We start from the raw sequence: 26574 nt of genomic DNA, 5'->3' as shown, positions 1-26574 counted from the left end.
CAGTTACCATTACATACAGTGAATACCCATCACATGCACCAGTTACCCATTACATATGGTGAATACCCATCACATGCACCAGTTACCCATTACATACAGTGAATATCCATCACATGCACCAGTTACCCATTACATACAGTGAATACCCATTACATACAGTGAATACCCATCACATGCACCAGTTACCCATTACATACAGTGAATACCCATCACATACAGTTAATACCCATCACATACAGTGAATACCAATCACATGCACCAGTTACCCATTACATATGGTGAATACCCATCACATACAGTGAATACCCATCACATGCACCAGTTACCATCACATACAGTGAATACCAATCACATGCACCAGTTACCCATTACATACGGTGAATACCCATCACATACAGTGAATACCCATCACATGCACCAGTTACCATCACATACAGTGAATACCCATCAAATGCACCAGTTACCCATTACATACGGTGAATACCCATCACATACAGTGAATACCCATCACATGCACCAGTTACCATCACATACAGTGAATACCCATCACATACACCAGTTACCCATTACATACTGTGAATACCCATCACATGCACCAGTTACCCTTTACATACAGTGAATACCAATCACATACAGTGAATACCATTACATACAGTGAATACCAATCACATACAGTGAATACCCATGCACATGCACCATCACAAACAGTGAATACCCATCACATGCACCACAGTTACCCATCATATCACGGTGAATACCTATCACATTACAGTGAATACCCATCACATAACAGTGAATACCCATCGCAAACAGTGAATACCCATGCACATGCACCAGTTACCCATTACATACAGTGAATACCCATCACATGTACAACAGTTACCTATCACATTACAGTGAATACCCATCACAAACAGTGAATACCCATGCACATGAACCAGTTACCCATCATGTTGCAGTGAATACCCATCACAAGCACCACAGTTACCCATCATGTTACAGTGAATACCCATCACATACAGTCAATACGCATCCCATACAGTGAATACCCATCACATGCACCACAGTTACCCATCATAATACCCATCACATTACAGTGAATACCCATCACAAACAGTGAATACCATCATATTACGGTGAATACCCATGCACATGCACCAGCTACCCATTACATACAGTGAATACCTATCACATGCACCAGTTACCCATTACATACAGTGAATACCCATCCCATGTACAAGTTACCCATCACATTACAGTGAATACCCATGCACATGAACCAGTTACCCATCATGTTGCAGTGAATACCCATCACAAGCACCACAGTTACCCATCATGTTACAGTGAATACCCATCACATTACGGTGAATACCCATCACATTACGGTGAATACCCATCACATTACGGTGAATACCCATCACATAACAGTGAATACCCATCGCATAACGGTGAATACCCATCGCATTACAGTGAATACCCATCACAAACAGTGAATACCCATGCACCAGTTACCCATCATGTTACAGTGAATACCCATCACATACAGTCAATACCCATTACATTACAGTGAATACCCATCACAAACAGTGAATACCCATCATATTACAGTGAATACCCATAACATGCACCACAGTTACTCATCATATTACGGTGAATACCAACCACATTACAGTGAATACCCATCACAAACAGTGAATACCCATGCACATGCACCAGTTACTCATCATGTTACAGTGAATACCCATCACACACAGTCAATACCCATTACATTACAGTGAATACCCATCACAAACAGTGAATACCCATCACATTACAGTGAATACCCATCACAAACAGCGAATACCCATCACATTACAGTGAATACCCATCATAATACCCATCACATTACAGTGAATACCCATCGCAAACAGTGAATACCCATAACATGCACCACAGTTACTCATATTACAGTGAATACCAACCACATTACAGTGAATACCCATCACAAACAGTGAATACCCATGCACATGCACCAGTTACCCATCATGTTACAGTGAATACCCATCACATACAGTCAATACCCATTACATTACAGTGAATACCCATCACAAACAGTGAACCCATCACATTACAGTGAATACCCATCACATGCACCACAATTACTCATCATGTTACAGTGAATACCCATCACAAACAGTGAATACCCATTACATACAGTCAATACCCATTACATTACAGTGAATACCCATCACATGCACCAGTTACCCCTTACATACAGTGAATACCCATCACATACAGTGAATACCCATCACATACAGTGAATACCCATTACATACAGTGAATACCCAGCCCATGTACAAGTTACCCATCACAAACAGTGAATACCCATGCACATGAACCAGTTACCCATCATGTTGCAGTGAATACCCATCACAAGCACCAGCTACCCATCATGTTACAGTGAATACCCATCACATACAGTCAATACGCATTCCATACAGTGAATACCCATCACAAACAGTGAATACCCATCACAAGCACCACAGTTACCATCAAATTACGGTGAATACCCATCACATTACGGTGAATACCCATCACAAACAGTGAACACCCATTCACATGCACCAGTTACCCATCATGTTACAGTGAATACCCATCACATACAGTGAATACCCATTACATTACAGTGAATACCCATCACAAGCAGTGAATACCCATCACATTACAGTGAATACCCATCGCAAACAGTGAATACCCATAACATGCACCACAGTTACTCATCATATTACAGTGAATACCAACCACATTACAGTGAATACCCATGCACATGCACCAGTTACCCATCATGTTACAGTGAATACCCATCCCATACAGTCAATACCCATCACATTACAGTGAATACCCATCACAAACAGTGAATACCCATCCACATGCACCACAGTTACCCATTACATACAGTGAATACCCATCGCATACAGTGAATACCCATTACATACAGTGAATACCCATCACATTACAGTGAATACCCATCACATTACAGTGAATACCCATCACATTACAGTGAATACCCATCACATGCACCACAGTTACCCATTACATACAGTGAATACCCATCGCATACAGTGAATACCCATCACATACAGTGAATACCCATTACATACAGTCAATACTCATTACATTACAGTGAATACCCATCACAAACAGTGAATAGCCATCACATGCACCACAGTTACTCATCATGTTACAGTGAATACCCATCGCAAACAGTGAATACCCATCACATGCACCACAATTACTCATCATGTTACAGTGAATACCCATCACAAACAGTGAATACCCATTACATACAGTCAATACCCATTACATACAGTCAATACCCATTACATTACAGTGAATACCCATCACAAACAGTGAATACCCATTACATGCAGCACAATTACTCATCATGTTACAGTGAATACCCATCACAAACAGTGAATATCCATTACATACAGTCAATACCCATTACATTACAGTGAATACCCATCACAAACAGTGTACCCATTCCATTACAGTGAATACCCATCGCATACAGTGAATACCCATCGCATACAGTGAATACCCATCACATGCACCACAGTTTCTCATCATGTTACAGTGAATACCCATCACAAACAGTGAATACCCATCACATGCACCACAGTTTCTCATCATGTTACAGTGAATACCCATCACAAACAGTGTACCCATTCCATTACAGTGAATACCCATCGCATACAGTGAATACCCATCACATGCACCACAGTTTCTCATCATGTTACAGTGAATACTCATCGCAAACAGTGAATACCCATCACATGCACCATAATTACTCATCATGTTACAGTGAATACCCATCACAAACAGTGAATACCCATTACATTACAGTGAATACCCATCACAAACAGTGAATAGCCATCACATGCACCACAGTTACTCATCATGTTACAGTGAATACCCATCGCAAACAGTGAATACCCATCACATGCACCACAATTACTCATCATGTTACAGTGAATACCCATCACAAACAGTGAATACCCATTACAGTCAATACCCATTACATTACAGTGAATACCCATCACAAACAATGTACCCATTCCATTACAGTGAATACCCATCGCACACAGTGAATACCCATCACATGCACCACAGTTTCTCATCATGTTACAGTGAATACCCATCGCAAACAGTGAATACCCATCACATGCACCACAGTTTCTCATCATGTTACAGTGAATACTCATCGCAAACAGTGAATACCCATCACATGCACCACAATTACTCATCATGTTACAGTGAATACCCATTACATACAGTCAATACCCATTACATTACAGTGAATAGCCATCACATGCACCACAGTTACTCATCATGTTACAGTGAATACCCATCGCAAACAGTGAATACCCATCACATGCACCACAATTACTCATCATGTTACAGTGAATACCCATCACAAACAGTGAATACCCATTACATACAGTCAATACCCATTACATTACAGTGAATACTCATCACAAACAGTGTACCCATTCCATTACAGTGAATACCCATCGCATACAGTGAATACCCATCACATGCACCAGTTTCTCATCATGTTACAGTGAATACCCATCACAAACAGTGAATACCCATCACATGCACCACAGTTTCTCATCATGTTACAGTGAATACCCATCACAAACAGTGTACCCATTTCATTACAGTGAATACCCATCGCATACAGTGAATACCCATCACATGCACCACAGTTTCTCATGTTACAGTGAATACTCATCGCAAACAGTGAATACCCATCACATGCACCACAATTACTCATCATGTTACAGTGAATACCCACCACAAACAGTGAATACCCATTACATACAGTCAATACCCATTACATTACAGTGAATACCCATCACAAACAGTGAATAGCCATCACATGCACAACAGTTACTCATCATGTTACAGTGAATACCCATCGCAAACAGTGAATACCCATCACATGCACCACAATTACTCATCATGTTACAGTGAATACTCATGGCAAACAGTGAATACCCATCACATGCACCACAATTACTCATCATGTTACAGTGAATACCCATCACAAACAGTGAATACCCATTACATACAGTCAATACCCATTACATACAGTCAATACCCATTACATTACAGTGAATACTCATCACAAACAGTGAATACCCATCACATGCACAATTACTCGTCATGTTACAGTGAATACCCATCACAAACAGTGAATACCCATTACATACAGTCAATACCCATTACATACAGTCAATACCCATTACATTACAGTGAATACTCATCACAAACAGTGAATACCCATCACATGCACAATTACTCATCATGTTACAGTGAATACTCATCACAAACAGTGAATACCCATTACATACAGTCAATACCCATTACATACAGTGAATACCCATTACATACAGTCAATACCCATTACATTACAGTGAATACCCATCACAAACAGTGAATAGCCATCACATGCACCACAGTTACTCATCATGTTACAGTGAATACCCATCACAAACAGTGAATACCCATCACATGCACCACAATTACTCATCATGTTCAGTGAATACCCATCGCAAACAGTGAATACCCATCACATGCACCACAGTTTCTCATCATGTTACAGTGAATACCCATCACAAACAGTGTACCCATTCCATTACAGTGAATACCCATCGCATACAGTGAATACCCATCACATGCACCACAGTTTCTCATCATGTTACAGTGAATACCCATCACATGCACCACAATTACTCATCATGTTACAGTGAATACTCATCGCAAACAGTGAATACCCATCACATGCACCACAATTACTCATCATGTTACAGTGAATACCCATCACAAACAGTGAATACCCATCACAAACAGTGAATACCCATTACATACAGTCAATACCCATTACATTACAGTGAATACCCATCACAAACAGTGAATAGCCATCACATGCACCACAGTTACTCATCATGTTACAGTGAATACCCATCGCAAACAGTGAATACCCATCACATGCACCACAATTACTCATCATGTTACAGTGAATACCCATCACAAACAGTGAATACCCATTACATACAGTCAATACCCATTACATTACAGTGAATACCCATCACAAACAGTGTACCCATTCCATTACAGTGAATACCCATCGCATACAGTGAATACCCATCACATGCACCACAGTTTCTCATCATGTTACAGTGAATACCCATCCCATACAGTCAATACCCATTACATTACAGTGAATACTCATCACAAACAGTGAATACCCATAACATGCACCACAATTACTCATCATGTTACAGTGAATAACCATCGCAAACAGTGAATACCCATCACATGCACCACAATTACTCATCATGTTACAGTGAATACCCATCACAAACAGTGAATACCCATCACATGCACCACAGTTACTCATCATGTTACAGTGAATACCCATCACATTGTACCAGTTACCCATCAATTACAGTAAATACCCATCATATCCTGAAAGTGTGGTCACTATAGGCAGACAGCCTTTATACACGGGTTGCTCATATGTTATTGCATTGGGGCTGCCAAAACGTGGTCACTATAGGCAGGCGGTCTTTATAAAGAGGTGGTTACTAACACAGGTTTGACTGTAACTATTTAACTTTTGGATAGAATGTGTTAATACTCTTGATATTTGTGTGTAAATGCATGTTTCAATGCAACAAATATATACAGAGTAAACATACTTGCATATTACTGTTATTAAGCTGATATGCTTTAGGACCAAGTTTAATATACAAAGCAGTTTGGTCTTGGTATGTACTTTGCATTTCTTCATGTAGTATACCGTCAAGAACCAACTTTCTGAGTAGTCTCTCACAGTTATGATGTCCGAGTTGTGCACCTTTACTGTACAATGCTAACCGGTTATGTCCACACGATAGAACCTTGGAGGTCTGTGCACCTGACAAATAAACACATCTTAGTATTACTGTATATATTAGAAGTCGCATTCCTACAGAAATTCACCATTACTCATACGTGTAATTGCTCTAATAGAAGCCACATTCCTTGTTACATTGTACCATTTAATAACAAATTTTACAGTACAATTTAAAAGTATTTAGCTAAAAATAATCATATCCAGTCTTCCTTACAATCTGAGAAACATTTCTTTTAATTTCATGCATTTTGTACTTTGAATGCAAAGTGTAATTTGCTATAGTTAGATTAGAATATTAATTTTATGAATTCATTTATTTAATACATGCATGGAGACACATGAAAGACACATGACTTAAACCACTAGACAAGAATCAAGACATACCACGAAATACATCTACTACATGATTGAGAGTGTAGCGATTGGCCTGCCATTTAGTCTTCTTATTTCCTGCAGTGCCTGCATTAGATGTTATCTGACGTACAAAATCTACAACCATCTTAGAATACTCAGTCACGTCTTTCTCTATCACAGCACCCTGAAATATTAAAATAATTATTTCTTACTCAATGTCAGGAATGATTTAAGTTTTTAAATATCATGGATTGCAGTAAGTATAAAAAGTGGCAAGTATTGCATTTTTGCTGATGTTTAGGATTTTTACTAATCGAGTCAAATTGATGTGGCACTAAATATATATATTTATGGGTAACAGGGTTATAGCCAGAAAATGGAAAGTGCTTGTCTAAAAACTTTATCGAAATGAAAGATAGCAGTTGCTTGTCTGTAACCACAGACTTAAAAACAATTTCTTATGAAAAATGTTCAATGAAAATTAAACAAGATGGTAAAATGAAATGAAAAACTGTCTAAAATTTGGAGTGGCTGGCTAAAATGACTGGTATGTATGGTGGCTGGCTAAATGACAGGTATGTATGGTGGCTGGCTAAAATGACTGGTATACATGGTAGCTGGCTAAAATGGCAGGTATACATGGTGGCTGGCTAAAATGACAGGTATACATGGTGGCTGGCTAAAATGACAGGTATGTATGGTGGCTGGCTAAAATGACTGGTATACATGGTAGCTGGCTAAAATGACAGGTATGTATGGTGGCTGGCTAAAATGACAGGTATACATGGTGGCTGGCTAAAATGACAGGTATGTATGGTGGCTGGCTAAAATGACTGGTATACATGGTAGCTGGCTAAAATGACAGGTATGTATGGTGGCTGGCTAAAATGACAGGTATACATGGTGGCTGGCTAAAATGACAGGTATACATGGTGGCTGGCTAAAATGACAGGTATACATGGTGGCTGGCTAAAATGACAGGTATGTATGGTGGCTGGCTAAAATGACAGGTATACATGGTGGCTGGCTAAAATGACAGGTATACATGGTGGCTGGCTAAAATGACAGGTATACATGGTGGCTGGCTAAAATGACAGGTATACATGGTGGCTGGCTAAAATGACAGGTATACATGGTGGCTGGCTAAAATGACAGGTATACATGGTGGCTTGCTGAAATGACAGGTATACATGGTGGCTGGCTAAAATGACAGGTATACATGGTGGCTTGCTAAAATGACAGGTATACATGGTGGCTGGCTAAAATGACAGGTATACATGGTGGCTGGCTAAAATGACAGGTATGCATGGTGGCTGGCTAAAATGACAGGTATACATGGTGGCTGGCTAAAATGACAGGTATGCATGGTGGCTGGCTAAAATGACAGGTATACATGGTGGCTGGCTAAAATGACAGGTATACATGGTGGCTGGCTAAAATGACAGGTATACATGGTGGCTTGCTGAAATGACAGGTATACATGGTGGCTGGCTAAAATGACAGGTATACATGGTGGCTGGCTAAAATAACAGGTATACATGGTGGCTGGCTAAAATGACAGGTATACATGGTGGCTGGCTAAAATGACAGGTATACATGGTGGCTGGCTAAAATGACAGGTATACATGGTGGCTTGCTGAAATGACAGGTATACATGGTGGCTGGCTAAAATGACAGGTATACATGGTGGCTTGCTGAAATGACAGGTATACATGGTGGCTGGCTAAAATGACAGGTATACATGGTGGCTGGCTAAAATGACAGGTATGCATGGTGGCTGGCTAAAATGACAGGTATGCATGGTGGCTGGCTAAAATGACAGGTATGCATGGTGGCTGGCTAAAATGACAGGTATACATGTTGTACATGGTGGCTGGCTAAAATGACAGGTATACATGATGGCTGGCTAAAATGACAGGTATACATGGTGGCTGGCTAAAATGACAGGTATGCATGGTGGCTGGGTAAAATGACAGGTATGCATGGTGGCTGGCTAAAATGACAGGTATACATGGTGGCTGGCTAAAATGACAGGTATGCATGGTGGCTGGCTAAAATGACAGGTATACATGGTGGCTGGCTAATATGACAGGTATACATGGTGGCTGGCTAAAATGACAGGTATACATGGTGGCTGGCTAAAATGACAGGTATGCATGGTGGCTGGCTAAAATGACAGGTATACATGGTGGCTGGCTAAAATGACAGGTATACATGGTGGCTGGCTAAAATGACAGGTATACATGGTGGCTGGCTAAAATGACAGGTATGCATGGTGGCTGGCTAAAATGACAGGTATACATGGTGGCTGGCTAAAATGACAGGTATACATGCTGGCTGGCTAAAATGACAGGTATACATGGTGGCTGGCTAAAAGCCTGATGGGTAACATTTTAGGAAGTAAAAATATTCACATGTAAACACTAATTTGCATATTTTTTAGGATAAGTCCATGTGATATTGCCCAACTTATTACTGTGGATGACAGTTATTACACAGATTACTTACCTTATTGGCACAGTTATCACAGGCTGTACTGACAATACCACTACACAAATCATAGCTAATAACCTTCTCACCAAGATATTCTAATAATTGAGATCGTCTACAGTCAGTTTCATTTTCACAGTATTGTACCATGCGTTGTAGATTCTCTATATGGACACGTATTGCTTCAAAGTTATCGTTTTCACCTGCAGACAAAACACATGTATTTCTAAATCATATAACACTAATCTTACCATGAGTAAACTACATCAACGAACCCCTGGAAAGTCAAATAAGATCAGTGTTAAAAGATTTACTATTGTGTAGTCGACAGTCACATCAAGGATTGTTAACTAATCTAGGTCTAAACACTCAGAGACCAAGGTATATCCACAGTCTCTCAGTCACCTCAGCTGTTGAGGGACTGTGGTATATTATACGGTTATTAAATCAACTGTCAACAAACTGACTTTTGTTTTCCATGTACTGTAAAATAGTTTAACTGGAATTAATTTTCACTGAAAATATTTTTTGGGTGTTTTGTATGAATGATTTGAGTATAAAATATGGGAAAACAGGTATGCATGGATTTTATTTTCCCTAAATCATACTTTACATGATTTGACTTACGTTCCATGACTTTCCTGAGTCGTGTCATATCTTGATAAGAATAGAAGAGAATACAATGTGCAATATTTCCATCTCTACCAGCTCTACCGGATTCTTGATAAAATCCTTCAATTGATTTTGGTAATGAATGATGAATTACAAATCGTACATCAGGTTTATCAATACCCATACCAAATGCAATTGTTGCACACACCACCTACAAATACAAATAAATTGCTAGCAGTGGAGACATCTTTCATATCTATATAGTAATTAATATACCGGTATAATTTATATACTAATTCTTTAAAAATCGTATTTCCCATAATGATATGATGTTATCATGAGAATACCACTAAGTATGCACTATAAAGGCAGTGTGGCAATCGCATCAACTGGCACGTAGTAGAGAATGACACGACTCTGTTCCGCCTGATTGCACACTTTTTGGTATTCTTGTGAAAAACTTATTATTAAATATTTTTCTGATGGTAGTAATGTACTAGTTCAATTAGCGAGTACAGCCCAAAATAGCAACAAAAAACATTTTGCACTGTGTGAATATTTGTGGTAAAAATTGGTTTACATTTTCATTGCACTTCTGTATGTAATGTAAACAAAGAAGCAATCGAATGAGACGTAAATAACCTTGAATACATCAATGTTGTTGACGTAGTTTACCCCATATACATGTAAGAGACAATTCTAGTAAATTCAGTAAATTCTTGTTTTCGCTGCTAGCTGTATAATAAATGACTTACATATATATGTACATCCACACACACATACAGACAAAAAAATAATAATGAGGGCAAAAAATAATGAATTTATAAGTTTATTGTTTTGTTTTAATTTATAATTAAGAAAATAAACATGCACACATTTTGTATAATTAAAATGAACATGAATGAGGGATGGGACATATTGAATTTGAAGTTAAACAACCGGCAGTACAGGTTTGATACTTTGAAATTACTGATAAGCAGGATGTAAAATGCTATAATATTTAACAAGTTTAGAGTTACTTAGAGTAATGTATATGCAGTAATTGTGTAAATCAAGTGAAATGTTTGGAAATACATATTGCGCTATTTTGTCACGGTCATGAACAAAGATAACAAGATAATTAGAATTCAAAACTTTTATAGATATATGCCCACTTACAATGTAGTATAAAGTTATATTATACCCACCTTGTATTCATCTCTAACCCATGCTTGTTGTGTATATGTTCTACTATTACTCTCCAATCCAGCATGATAAGCCTTGGCACTTATACCAGCACTTGACAACTCTGCAGCTACCTTCTCACATTCATTACGAGATAAACAATAAATGATTCCAGATTCACCGGCAAATCTGGCTTGGATTAGATTAATGCAGTCCTGGGTAACTTTGCTGGGTTTCTTGGGATATATTGAGTACTTGAGATTACTCCTGTTAAAACTCTGGATAAACCTGCAAAAATCGTCCCAGATGCATGTATGTTTGGTACGGTGTGGTACATTATATGAACTATAATCTGCACATTCGTTCAGTAGAAATATTTATGAGTTATGTTTCGGGTGAATCTATCATACTGATTATCTAGCTCAATCACTGATTCCAAGATAAATACAAAAACAATTCAAGATGTGTAAAACTGTAATGAAACTATTACATAGAAAAAAAACTTTACTGAAATAAACATGAATCTTCTGTTAGACACTCATGTACATGTATTTTTTTAAAACATTTATTAAATAAAAATCCTTCCAGGGAAATCACCATAATTTATAGACCTTTAATTACAGTGGTATGCTACTAAATAGAAAATACGCAAAATTCTTTATAATCTGCACAGGTTATATCAAATACCAGACAAAATGGAATAAAGAAGATGTAGTTGGGCTTGTTTCCACAAAAATTACAATTTTCTGATTTCTCTATAACATTATTCCTATTCAGGAAAATGGGACCTACAGTAAACATATCTTACCGGGTAATACAAACATTAGTGTTATGAAATATACAATTCAACCTGGGACAACTATGACATATGATAATACTCACCAAATAGGACTACGTATTTTGAGTTGCTTCACAATATCAGCACGAACTCTTGGTGTGGCTGTAGCAGTCAATGCCATGATAGGTACAGTTGGAAATAATTCTCTCAATTTATTCAAACGTTTATAATCTGGTCTGAAGTCATGGCCCCACTTTAAATATGTAAGTAGAAAACAGTGATTTGTTACAAGACAATACGCAGGATTTGATAATCATGTGTAACACAAGATCCTGCGTTGTATTCCCTGGAGAGCATGTTTCTTCCGCTTCCTGTCACATGAGCCACAGACTGAGTGAGCTGTCAATGATTGCTCTCATTTTACACCAATGGTTCGACTGTGTTTTCTAACCCATATATACTGACATATATATGCTCATGGTTTCAACAAGTAACCTAAGACTAATTTTATTAAAATAAAAGCTGTATTTTTCATTGTTTGAGACATCAGTAAGTAATAAATTTAAGCTTATAAAATACTATATTTTTATTTGGATGAAAACACCAGACAATAGATATTACCCTACAAATTGGTTTCTCACTCTTAATAAGTTTATACATATACAAAATTGAGTATCTGAAGAATACAGTGTCAATAGAGCAGCATCAGGTTGATCCACTATTCTAAGATTATCTTCCATTACACAGAGATATAAGCTTACCTGACTAACACAGTGGGCTTCATCAATTACAAATCTAGACAACATGCCACGACTATAAAGATTCTCCAATGTTGACACTAATTTACTACTTGAGCTAATCTGTAAATAAAATAGATTGTATTGTGTACTTGTCATACTAGTGAAATATGTGAATTCAACGAAAAAAACTTGTCAGGGTAGCCCATGACCTCTTTGGTCAATAAAATTGTATGTTCACCGTTGTTGGGGTAAACATTTGGTCCATGGATTAATATACTGAAAATGTGGCACTCAATCATATCGGAAATCCACTAAGAACCTAGTAGAGCTGACTAAATTCATAAATCTATAAATTTAATATTGCCCTCATGGCCAGTAGATATGTGTTCAATAATACCTCATGGCTAGTTGAAATGCATTTAATATTCCCCTTCTGGCTAGAAGTTATGTGTTCAATATTGGCCTCAAAACTAGTCGATATGCATTCAATCATGCTCTAAAGATTAGTAGACTGCATTTAATATTGCCCTCATGACTAGTCGATTTGTGTTAAATATTGCGATCATGGCTGGTTGATACATGTTTAATAATACCTCATGGGTAGTCGATATGCATTCAATATTCCCCTTGTGGCTAGACAATATGGATTCAATATTTCCCTGACTTGTCGATATGCACTCAATATTTCTCTTGTGGCTAAACGATATGTGTTTAATATTGCCCTAATGACTAGTCGATATGTGTTAAATATTACCCTCATGGCTGGTAATACGTGTTCAATAATACCTTATGGCATTCAATATTCCCCTTGTGACTAGACGATATGTGTTCAGTATTGCCCTTCATATTTTTTCAATGCATATTTCTGATTACCTTTTCTGGCGTTACATATAGTAATTTTAATTGTGGATCTCTTCGTGATAATTCTCTATAGATCAATTCCACTTCATTTGGAGAAGCATCACCAGATAAATGGGCTGATGGCACCTACAATACAAACAACACTAAAGATAAAAACTTGTAAAACAAAATGTAATATTTGTAATCAGACGCTGTGAGCTAACAAAGCAACCTAGCCCTTCTATTTCACCCTCATTTGTTATTTACTTACGTCACGCAGACATAATTTCTGTACTTGGTCTTGAATGAGTGATTTCAATGGAGACACTACCAGTGTGAGTCCTTTAGATATAGATCCTGGTAACTGGTAACATAGACTTTTTCCTCCTCCTGTAAAACACAACATTTGCAATGAAGACAATGGTAGAACACTTTACACTTCATGTACGTTATTAATATTAATCTATCAGTAGCGTATCTCAATAAATTACAGCATGCATTAATTTTGACCAGGATATTTGCCACATACACAATGGCAAATTATTAGTTTTGGTTTATGTGAACTTCTATTAGCGATGCACAACTGATTGACCAAATACAGTAATATAATATTTCTAAGATATCAATCATGTTTCAAAAGATACCGGTAGCGTATAATGTGAAAATTCCAACCCTGCAGTGCCCTGTCCATAGACTAAGTAGTTAGATCGAATAGACTTATAATGATAAGATTATTATGGAAGATGCTGCAAAGTACGCATTCCGACAGTATGTACTGGTAATTACATCCACCTTAATATACCTTGAATATGTTACTCTTGCTGTACTGTATGTATGTGTGTATACATTCCAATATTCTCATAACATATACCGATACATGTAATTATGCAAATAAACAAATGGTAATACTGTATACACTGTCATGTATATTATAACTATCTTCGGGGGCGGACATCCAGGCATTTTCACCGCCTGGCAACCCTCACGGTAAAAACAAAGGCCAAAAACTCGCAGAAAACGGTACTTGGGGATGGTTGTTGAGACTCCCCTGAACAGTGTAACAAGATTAGCCCTACGTGTGTAACATATATAAATTTGGTTGTTCAGCATTACTTCAAAGTTGAGTTTGTGTTGTTTTCTCGAATTTTCACCGGCTCGACCGGTGTTCCACAGCAGCGCGCACAGAGCCCATAGAAATGCATGGTACAGTCGTGCGCGTCTTAGCAACGTGGAACGTCTGTGACATACTCCACCCCCAAGGATTGTTACTGTAGCATAGATATATGCTCCACCTTATTTCATGTTGGTGAACGCTATAAGATAGTATGTTTTTTTTTTAATACAAATGTCTTAACACAAAATTTACAGTAAATGATGTATTCATATTTTAATTTTGTTGTTCCTTGGTTGATTAGCCAAAAACACATTTAACATATGTATGTCTACTGTTTGCTATAATTGCTTTTTTCTAACCGATGTGATGTTGATATTTTTAATCAATCATACTTCATATACTGTGAAATACTTTATTATAACTTTCGCTGAAAAGACTTTTTTTTTATGAACTTTATTTTCACTGAATTTTCACTTCAATGTAAAATAAAGAAAAAAAAAAGTTATATTTGCTGGACTTCATTTTCACTGAATCACCCCTTCAGTGAAAATATCAAAAATCAATTCTAAGCGAAAATAAAGTTTTTTTATAGTAATCACTGATTAAAATTATTTTTTTTGTATTTCTTGTACGGTACTAAATATTTATATTCTTTGCTATTGGTAGTCCTCCATAAATGACCAGCACTGTGGAGAACAACTGAAATAAAATAAATGTATAAAATTATACTTAATGTACTGGATGGTACATACAGACAGAGATGTGTAAAAGTCTTACCTGTTGGCATTAGGATAAAGCAATCTTTTGAAAGCAAAGCAGCATTAATTGCTTCAAGTTGATTGGTACGGAATTTATGAAGGCCAAATATTTGGCGAAATACTTTAAGCATTTCCTTAGAATGTGGCAAATCCAATCTCCCAAACTGTGCAACTTCACTTGGACTTGCTCCCTCAATAACTATATTACTATTACTAGTGTTTTTATTTTTACTTTTGGGTGGATCAGATGAGAAGTATTTACTATGATTGTCCTGTGATGGATTACTCTTGGCACTGAATTGATTAGACATGGATTGCTTGGGTTTTGTTTGCAGTGGTGTGGTGGCTTGAGGCATGTTATCAGAATTATTTAGTCCCATACTACTACTGTACGTCTGCTTATCAAGTCTCAAATGCTGATCACGCCCTGAATTCCAATCATTGTTCTGTGGCACCGTGTACGGAGATGCAAATGATTCGGATAAATCAGGTGATGCTACTGCTGCTGGGGTTGGTGACATTGGTTTAGTGGAAGCTGCCATGACAGGTGGAGTTCTAACACACTGTCTGATTGATGTACCAGTATAAGATGGTGACTGGATAGATTTAACTGAAGACATCTGAGGATATTCTCTCTCCAATCTCAAAGAAATCTGTTTATTCTTAGCTTTAATTCTTTTCCTGTAACAAGAACACAAGGCAATACACATCATATCAGTTATATAAACATTATAGTGTTCTGTAATTTGGCAGTTTTAATCGGGGTATTTGCAACTTTACTTTATTAGGAAAATATGAATTCCAAATAATGATTATGAGATATTTTCAAGATGGCCAGTGTGTGAAAAAATACATACCGGTAGTGAGAATGTTTGAATGGATTAATATTCACTATCTTGCTGGTTCTTGGATTACACAATATGGTTTATCATGAGGATAAATTTAATGTATGCACTTATACAGAACGGTGTCATTTCCACCTCAGCTCCATCAATTCTGTACTTTACTGTTTTTGTGCATACCTTGAAATATCTCATTATAATTTCACATAAAACTTCAAACCAATGATCCTCACATAGAAATATTACTGTAAATATGTAAACAGAAGTCAATATTTTTCACTATAGAAACTGGATGTATTCTAGAATTCTGGAACAGAAATGACACAAGGCTCTTACAGGACACTAAGAATCAAACATTCATATTTTTAGTATTACTAAATATCAGTGTTATAGGCCAATTATGAGTGAATAAATTGGTATATACATTTTCATTTTGTCACCTTTCATAAATTGAGACAGCATCATTTTTTCTAGATATTTAAGAAAATTTGATCAAGATCTGTCTGTAGTCAATGAGGAATTATGTCTATTAGGTCCAAAATCTGGAAAAACATCACAGAAAAATACATCAACATATAAAAATAATGGACCAATTTTGGTGGGAAAAATAAAGAATAAAGAATATTGATGTTTACCATGTATGAATTGATTTCCTCAGATTTTCAGAATCACTCTGCTGTAGAATTTCATATATTATTGGTTTATCAACTGCAGAACATATCTCATCAAGAACAGTTGTCTGTAAAGTATTTAGATCTTCAAGTCTTTTTTTCAAATCATCTTCACTAACCTAGTGAGTGAAATTTATTTACATTAGTAGTAACCATTACACAATTTTCAGGTATGTCAGTCACTTTCAGAGTATGTTCACATTTTCACAGCCACTGGTTTTGGGATACCCAAATTTGCATCAAGTGACGATAATTGTCAAGAAGCACACTACTAACCCTTACTTGCCAAGTCACAGTGTGATAAGATATAGAGAACCGTTGTAGTAATTACATGAGTTGCTCAGCCAGGATGAATAAAATGGTGGATTTGATGGCCTACTCTGACAAAAATATCATGTGATACTGAAATCAGCAATTGCATTCAGTGTCATCTGACTAAACTTTCCATTTCCACCCACCATGTACACTTGACAAACTTGTTAACTTTTATACACCTACCTCCTTACTGTGCTTGCCTTTCCAAGGTATATGTCTGTCTATATACACTTGACTAACTGGTCAACTTTCATCCATCCAATACGTACCCTTAACAAACTTGCTAACTTTCATCATGCAACCTCTCTACTATGATTGTCTTTCCCAGGTATCAGTGTCCAATACGTACACTTAACAAACTTGCTAACTTTTATCATGCAACCTCTCCAAAATGATTGTCTTTTCCAGGTTCAGTGTCCAATACGTACACTTAACAAACTTGCTAACTTTCATCATGCAACTTCTCTACTATGATCGTCTTTCCCAGGTATCAGTGTCCAATACGTACACTTAACAAACATGCTAACTTTCATCATGCAACTTCTCTACTATGATTGCCTTTCACAGGTATCAGTGTCCAATACGTACACTTAACAAACATGCTAACTTTCATCATGCAACCTCTCTACTATGATTGCCTTTCACAGGTATCAGTGTCCAATACGTACACTTAACAAACTTGCTAACTTTCATCATGCAACCTCTCTACTATGATTGCCTTTCACAGGTATCAGTGTCCAATACGTACACTTAACAAACTTGCTAACTTTCATCATGCAACCTCTCTACTATGATTGTCTTTCCCAGGTATCAGTGTCCAATACGTACCCTTAACAAACTTGCTAACTTTCATCATGCAACCTCTCTACTATGATTGCCTTTCACAGGTATCAGTGTCCAATATGTACACTTAACAAACTTGCTAACTTTCATCATGCAACCTCTCTACTATGATTGCCTTTCACAGGTATCAGTGTCCAATACGTACACTTAACAAACTTGCTAACTTTCATCATGCAACCTCTCTACTATGATTGTCTTTCCCAGGTATCAGTGTCCAATACGTACCCTTAACAAACTTGCTAACTTTCATCATGCAACCTCTCTACTATGATTGTCTTTCCCAGGTATCAGTGTCCAATACGTACACTTAACAAACTTGCTAACTTTCATCATGCAACGTCACTACTATGATTGTCTTTCCCAGGTATCAGTGTCCAATACGTACACTTAACAAACTTGCTAACTTTCATCATGCAACCTCTCTACTATGATTGTCTTTCCCAGGTATCAGTGTCCAATACGTACACTTAACAAACTTGCTAACTTTCATCATGCAACGTCACTACTATGATTGTCTTTCCCAGGTATCAGTGTCCAATACGTACACTTAACAAACTTGCTAACTTTCATCATGCAACTTCTCTACTATGATTGTCTTTCCCAGGTCTCAGTGTCCAATACGTACCCTTAACAAACTTGCTAACTTTCATCATGCAACTTCTCTACTATGATTGTCTTTCCCAGGTATCAGTGTCCAATACGTACACTTAACAAACTTGCTAACTTTCATCATGCAACTTCTCTACTATGATTGTCTTTCCCAGGTATCAGTGTCCAATACGTACCCTTAACAAACTTGCTAACTTTCATCATGCAACTTCTCTACTATGATTGTCTTTCCCAGGTATCAGTGTCCAATACGTACACTTAACAAACTTGCTAACTTTCATCATGCAACCTCTCTACTACGATTGCCTTTCACAGGTATCAGTGTCCAATACGTACACTTAACAAACTTGCTAACTTTCATCATGCAACCTCTCTACTATGATTGCCTTTCACAGGTATCAGTGTCCAATACGTACACTTAACAAACTTGCTAACTTTCATCATGCAACCTCTCTACTATGATTGCCTTTCACAGGTATCAGTGTCCAATACGTACACTTAACAAACTTGCTAACTTTCATCATGCAACTTCTCTACTATGATTGCCTTTCACAGGTATCAGTGTCCAATACGTACACTTAACAAACTTGCTAACTTTCATCATGCAACCTCTCTACTATGATTGCCTTTCAAAGGTATCAGTGTCCAATACGTACACTTAACAAACTTGCTAACTTTCATCATGCAACCTCTCTACTATGATTGCCTTTCACAGGTATCAGTGTCCAATACGTACACTTAACAAACTTGCTAACTTTCATCATGCAACCTCTCTACTATGATTGTCTTTCCCAGGTATCAGTGTCCAATACGTACCCTTAACAAACTTGCTAACTTTCATCATGCAACTTCTCTACTATGATTGTCTTTCCCAGGTATCAGTGTCCAATACGTACACTTAACAAACTTGCTAACTTTCATCATGCAACCTCTCTACTATGATTGCCTTTCACAGGTATCAGTGTCCAATACGTACACTTAACAAACTTGCTAACTTTCATCATGCAACCTCTCTACTATGATTGCCTTTCACAGGTATCAGTGTCCAATACGTACACTTAACAAACTTGCTAACTTTCATCATGCAACCTCTCTACTATGATTGCCTTTCACAGGTATCAGTGTCCAATACGTACACTTAACAAACTTGCTAACTTTCATCATGCAACTTCTCTACTATGATTGCCTTTCACAGATATCAGTGTCCAATACGTACACTTAACAAACTTGCTAACTTTCATCATGCAACCTCTCTACTATGATTGCCTTTCACAGGTATCAGTGTCCAATACGTACACTTAACAAACTTGCTAACTTTCATCATGCAACCTCTCTACTATGATTGCCTTTCACAGGTATCAGTGTCCAATACGTACACTTAACAAACTTGCTAACTTTCATCATGCAACCTCTCTACTATGATTGTCTTTCCCAGGTATCAGTGTCCAATACGTACCCTTAACAAACTTGCTAACTTTCATCATGCAACCTCTCTACTATGATTGTCTTTCCCAGGTATCAGTGTCCAATACGTACACTTAACAAACTTGCTAACTTTCATCATGCAACGTCACTACTATGATTGTCTTTCCCAGGTATCAGTGTCTAATACGTACACTTAACAAACTTGCTAACTTTCATCATGCAAATTTTATAAGACTTTCTAATATTAAGTTGTATCTTAATAGCAAGATTAACTAACCTTATCGGGTAATGCTGCCAACACTGCATGATTATCAGCTGATTCTACCTTGGACCTATTAAGGATAAGAATTGATTATACATGTTAGATTTGAAATGCTGCATCTTTTAGACTTTTAGATATACTTTATTATAATATGTTGCCTGGATTATCTAAATATGTAAGCACTAGCAAGTTATGCACACTTGTAGATGTTATTAGAAACCTTGCATATCACTTTATGCATCATAATGTTGATTCTGAAAACTCAACTATAAGAGCAATTTGTACATTTAGCCTGAAATTAAGAATTCACTTGATGCGTCTTTTGTGTATTTAGGAATTAGTTGTTACGTAATTTATTTAGTTATGGACAAATGTGATTCATTTTTACAAGCCAAAAATGAACACAATTTTCAATGTAGTAAATAGTCACCTGTTTTTTTTCAATCAAATCTTGAAAAGCAATAATGGAGGTGCCAATATTCCAAATTTAAACAGAATCCAGAACAGAAATTATGTACCAAGTTGCCAACAAATCTGTCCATTATTAACCTGATGAAAGTGGATGGGTGGACAGTCCAATTGGCACAGTCAAGATTTTGGCCACTCCAAAGCTAAAACGTAGTTTGAAAATTCAAACGTATGCTCACATACAATCAGAACAAAGAATTTAGTAAAATATTCACCTGTCATCAACAGCCTGTGGTATATCATTAGAAGGTAAAACATCTTTATCAACATCTTCTTCTTCATCAAAATCTTCAAAATCCGATAGTCCCTATGGATAATACCAGTAGAACATGCAGTTACCAGGTATGCATTGTTAGCATAATGAGATTTGATTACAGCATACCCCAGTAATATTAATAAATATCTGACACACAGTATACATCACTATCCAGTAATAACAGTCTTACACACACAGGATACAGCTACTAGTACTAGTACATCAAGGTTCACATTCCTTCATTTATCTAAAAGACAACAGCTTCACATCTTATATACAATTTGCATATCCCACACTTATATAACAAGATACAATAAATGGATTTAATTATCATCTGTTGAAGTTAGACACAGTTAAGGCTTGAATTTCGGTATTCTGAGGACACTAAGTTTTGAGACCTAAATTTCTAAAAAAGCCCTGGAATGATTGAGTTGTGAAGGAAGTGCTGAAGGGAATCAAGGCATTCAGGAAGAGTGACAATCTGATAATACAAAGTATACTTACAAAATCAAATTCTGGTGGTACATCTGTGGGCAAGATGCTGCTAGCAGTCTCACGTACTAGAACACATAAACATACAAAGTTACTGCAGCACAAACATAAATTAGAAAATCAAGCAATTCACAGTACTATTATTGTGTATAATTACGTTTTAATGATAACTGCTATAGAAACAAAGATTGCGATTGCGTGGATATGTTTGATGGTGTTATTTTATTGGAATTTAATCATCGTTGAGGTGTGAAACACTATAGAACATTCATCTTAACTCACATAAGTTTTCAATAAAAACCCTTTTTGGCTTTGTATAACATTACTGCTGCAAGTCATTGAAAGGACGACTGAGATATCTGTAACATTTTTGAATGTGGAGCACATTAGTATATTGGTGATAATGAATATTTATTATCTAAAGTAAGCCTAAGCATAAATTACAGATTACAGTTCTTACCATTGTGAAATCTATCTTCATCTTGATCATCAAAACCATCTTCATTATCACTGAGTAAATCAACCGTTGCCACATTCACCTCATTATTAGGTTCTCTATTTGACATTCCTGTATTTGTCTAAAAAACACAGAATCCATCAATATACTTGGCACTGTTAATTGTAGGTGAACATCATGATAATACTGTAAACAACTTAATTTTTGTTGCTATGAATTCTCACGATTTGATGGCGTTCGCAAAGGCAAAATTTCACAACAACCGCTAACACAGTGTCATATAACCCCCCAAAAAATGTCACTGCTACAGAATATCTAGAATTTCACTGATTCACGAAAATCGTCATTATGCAAGACATGTGTATATGCATAATGTGTGGTTATATTATTTTATTTATGAGTGAAGCAGACTTTTAAGCAAGTCTGGACACCACTAAGAATAAGAAGTACAAAATGTTCCCTGGGCTTGACAGCAAAATGTTAAAAGTTGACATATAAATTCATAAGGGATAGACCTAAGAGGCAGACATTCATTTTCTAGGTAATGCTTCATATTGAATTTAAATTACTAAGAAGATAGCATTCAAATAGACCATTTTCCATTGGCTGTGAAATCCCACGTTATGTGAAATTGAACGAAAAAACAGGACAAACAAAGGTCATAGCATCATAGTGGAACATCGTGTGGGGTTCGTCAAACGCCAAATATTTTAGGGTTTTTCCATGCTTAATAATGTGCTATACACATTAGATGGTGATTAATTACGATGAGGTAAGGATATCTCAACGCAATATTCCCCTCTCAAGAATCCCCATTATGACATTGAGCTATAAAAAAAGAAACATGAATTAAAAATCAAATTGTTAAATCATTGTGGCAGATGTGGGACCTCGCCTTTCACACAATAAGCAAGATCCCGAGGTGAATGGAAAATCATTTATTACCAGTGTGGAAATGCTATGTGAGTGAAATAAATCCGCAGAGTTCTACTCCAGTTGGTGGATGACGTTTTTGTACAAATCTTTTTTTATCAGCTGAATATGTTTTTGATTTATTCACATCCCATTTATTACTATTTTGGGGACATTTGTACCACACTAATGAGAATATTTCTGGTAATTTATTTTCAGTGCCCTTCAAGGACTTGGTAAAAATGGTCAGAATTTTACAAATGAGTTGAGATTGAGTTCCACCAATGAGTACACTCAGTGTTGATACTTACAGAGGTATTATCCCTGAAATCACTAGATAATAAACTTGATTGTAGAAATGAAGAATCATCTGCAAAGTAAAAGATACAAAAGGTCAAAACAAGCGATCTGACAGTCGAGATAGCTCTGCTGTCCTACAAGAACATTGTGGAAACCAAGTCGAGCAGAGCAACACATCAAGTTCATCAAACAAATTGTTTACAAAAATAATTGGCAGTGTACCCAAAATTAAAAAAATATTTGAAAATAATTGATATCGGGACGAAATTTGATAGAGGTCCACCCAGGGCATTGAGCATAAGGAATATTTAAAACAAGTCATGTTGAGAATGTCATAGAATGTTTTAGTACATCATATGACAAATAATATGTCAGAATTTAACAGTATATGCTCCTTTTTGATCCAGTGCATGTAGCAGTTCAACACTAAACTAATGACTTGGACTGCCAGACAATTCAACATGTTTGAGTCTTTATGTTGGCAAAATGTCAAACATATATCCCAATTCCAGTAGTTATGTCAGATTGCAGGAGCAGACACGCTTGGAGAATTGGCAGAGTTATAACTACCAGTATTCTACATTGTATGATTTGGAATAGTGATATGTTCTATGGCTGCCAGTCAACTATCTTGGATTGTATGGTGACACAATCAACAATAGTCTGTTAACCAAGTTTAGACCTAATTGGACAAGTACAATTGTCCAAAAAAAAAACGATGAAAATTGCAGATGGCTGATGGTTAGCCATATTGTACAATATCTCAACTAAAATCAACTTGCATCTTCTTGAAATAATATACTGCCTCTGTACTAAATCTGAATAAACTTACCAAGTGATAAGCAAAAATGAACACAAATAAGTATTTTTTATGAAGAAAACAGATGCCAGTCGGCTAATTTTGAAATGTGAAAAATAATGATGTGTGCTTCAGCATGCCAACAGGTGTTATCCATATTCTACGTTTGAACAGAACGGGGCAGCACAACATGGAGATAATGCACTACATAAATAATATATTGGTTTTTAGGCTATTTTGAGGTCAAATATGACCGCTAAAAAAATATCGGGACATATGTGTACCATCATGTATCAAATATTTACCAAGTTTGATTAATGAATTTCTGATATAAGGCGACGATGGCGGATGGACAGAACCAAATCCATAAGGCTATGTCCAGTGGGGGGGGGGGGGCTAATTATTTTCATACTTTCTACAAAGCTCCATCAGAAGGACAATATAGATATAGAAATATAGATACCAAAATCAGACCATTCATCAGCTCCATAATCTTCGATATCTAGAACCGGTTTTGGTGATTTCTTCCTTGTTAACCTATATAGATAATAAATATACCGATAGCTACATTATGGTAGTTACATACAGGGGAAGCCTAATCAAAAGTTTAATTGCAATTAGGTATTCTCCACCAGTTACTTAGCATGTAAATGTGCCAATACATGTATACATGTTTTCAGAAAGCCGAGATATAGGAGAATAAAATCGTGTACTTTTCAAGTTAATATTCACTTAGCATATTAAATCTCTGATTTTTTTTTTTTTGCATGATTGGCTGTTTTTCACCACTTGTTTGTTCATGTTTTTTACTGTTACTTCACAAGAAAATAATTTTTGAAATTGATTCCTTGAATATTTCAGACACATTTCCATGATGAAGTGGGCATACCTAAAAATTAGAGATTCATTGTTTCAATTTTAGCATCGTTAGCATGAATTATTTTGACCAGTCACATCACTGTCGTTTACCTAAAGCGCTTGTAGTACATGTAATATAGTAAATACAGTATAAAATGTTGCATTCAATAAAATTCCACTTGAACGAAAGACACGCTGCCATCTGATAATTTAGGAGCAGCAAAGTTGTTAAATTTATTCTTACCTATTATTTATGACTGGTGAGACGGTCGCTTGAGGCTTTTTAACTGGAACTCCAAACTTGTTGGATGGAGTTAAATTAGTTGTCTTGCTATCATTATTTTTAAACCATGACTGTAAACTTGACTGCTTTGTAGAAACAGGAGCAGAATTCACCTTAGCAGTAACACCACTTTGAACCACAGGAATGAAACCAGTCTTAGATTTGGGTACTGTGTTGATAGGAACAGTCAGTGAAGTGCTAGTTGACTTTTTACTTGAAAGTTTATTGATTTTGCCACTAGATGGTTTCTTGAAAGTAAAACTGTAAAGTAATAGATGGTAAAAAAAACTATAGTGGTTATAATTTCAATACCCCCAAACAATACAGAACAATCTGATTATAATCTGATGTTGGTATAAAGACTTCTAATTCCAGTTGCAGGTTCATATCGCAAGTGACTTTAAAGGGGAACCGCTCAATCAGATGGATTGCACCAAAGAATCATGGGACACTATTGTTTATGTTGTTTACAGTGTTAATCTATCTTTTGTTATCCATTGTTATTTTAATCCAGAAAGTAAATTTGTTGTGACATTAATCTTAACTGGAAGGTGCCCCTTTAATAACTACATTCAACCAACTACATGTTGTGATCTTTCAAGAACAGTAACCTATCAGATCTTGTGTTATATGCCAGATTTTAATAAGACATGATCTGATTGGTTGAAAAATCCTTTCCAAGGGAAGCTTCTAGGTGCAACTTGTATATACATACATGTAGGTGGTTGGCCTGATACAGTAAGAGGCAATGTACACTGGTGAATAGAAAGAATCTGGAACCTCTACCTACATCGGAATTTAGCAAGATTGAACCTTTTGAACAATGAGTTTGATATGTCGAACAGCGTGCACTGAATACCCAATACTGCAATGTTTAACCTATTCACCAATTAATTTGCCAAAATAATATTTGGTCAAGAAGATATTTTACTGCCTGATAATTTACACAAGAAAGAAAGGATAATCATCACTTGACTGGCAAAGTC

At 36.5% G+C, this 26574-nt stretch overlaps 1 protein-coding gene across 1 annotated transcript in view; it reads right to left on the bottom strand.

The window, feature by feature from the left end:
• Positions 1 to 26174, bottom strand: part of LOC100369341 (recQ-like DNA helicase BLM) — a 31276-nt gene extending 5102 nt beyond the window's left edge. The window contains exons 1-19 of the mRNA XM_085507316.1: positions 26170 to 26174; positions 25550 to 25849; positions 24911 to 24984; positions 23660 to 23718; positions 22440 to 22557; positions 21992 to 22047; positions 21447 to 21538; positions 20779 to 20833; positions 17274 to 17428; positions 15816 to 16477; positions 14196 to 14314; positions 13958 to 14071; positions 13106 to 13204; positions 12449 to 12597; positions 11590 to 11854; positions 10418 to 10613; positions 9809 to 9993; positions 7331 to 7484; positions 6750 to 6967 (exon numbers count right to left, since the gene is read on the bottom strand). Of these exons, the coding sequence (XP_085363442.1) occupies positions 6750 to 6967; positions 7331 to 7484; positions 9809 to 9993; positions 10418 to 10613; positions 11590 to 11854; positions 12449 to 12597; positions 13106 to 13204; positions 13958 to 14071; positions 14196 to 14314; positions 15816 to 16477; positions 17274 to 17428; positions 20779 to 20833; positions 21447 to 21538; positions 21992 to 22047; positions 22440 to 22557; positions 23660 to 23718; positions 24911 to 24984; positions 25550 to 25849; positions 26170 to 26174 (3075 nt within the window). The remainder of the gene's footprint in view (positions 1 to 6749; positions 6968 to 7330; positions 7485 to 9808; positions 9994 to 10417; positions 10614 to 11589; positions 11855 to 12448; positions 12598 to 13105; positions 13205 to 13957; positions 14072 to 14195; positions 14315 to 15815; positions 16478 to 17273; positions 17429 to 20778; positions 20834 to 21446; positions 21539 to 21991; positions 22048 to 22439; positions 22558 to 23659; positions 23719 to 24910; positions 24985 to 25549; positions 25850 to 26169) is intronic.
• Between the last annotated feature and the right edge of the window lie 400 nt (positions 26175 to 26574).

This window comes from Saccoglossus kowalevskii, chromosome 13, assembly GCF_978046115.1.
Source record: "Saccoglossus kowalevskii chromosome 13, keSacKowa6.1, whole genome shotgun sequence".
NCBI classification, from domain to species: Eukaryota; Metazoa; Hemichordata; class Enteropneusta; family Harrimaniidae; genus Saccoglossus; species Saccoglossus kowalevskii.
The sequence above is the reverse complement of the archived record's forward strand: the minus strand, read 5'-3'. Positions and strand labels throughout refer to the sequence as shown.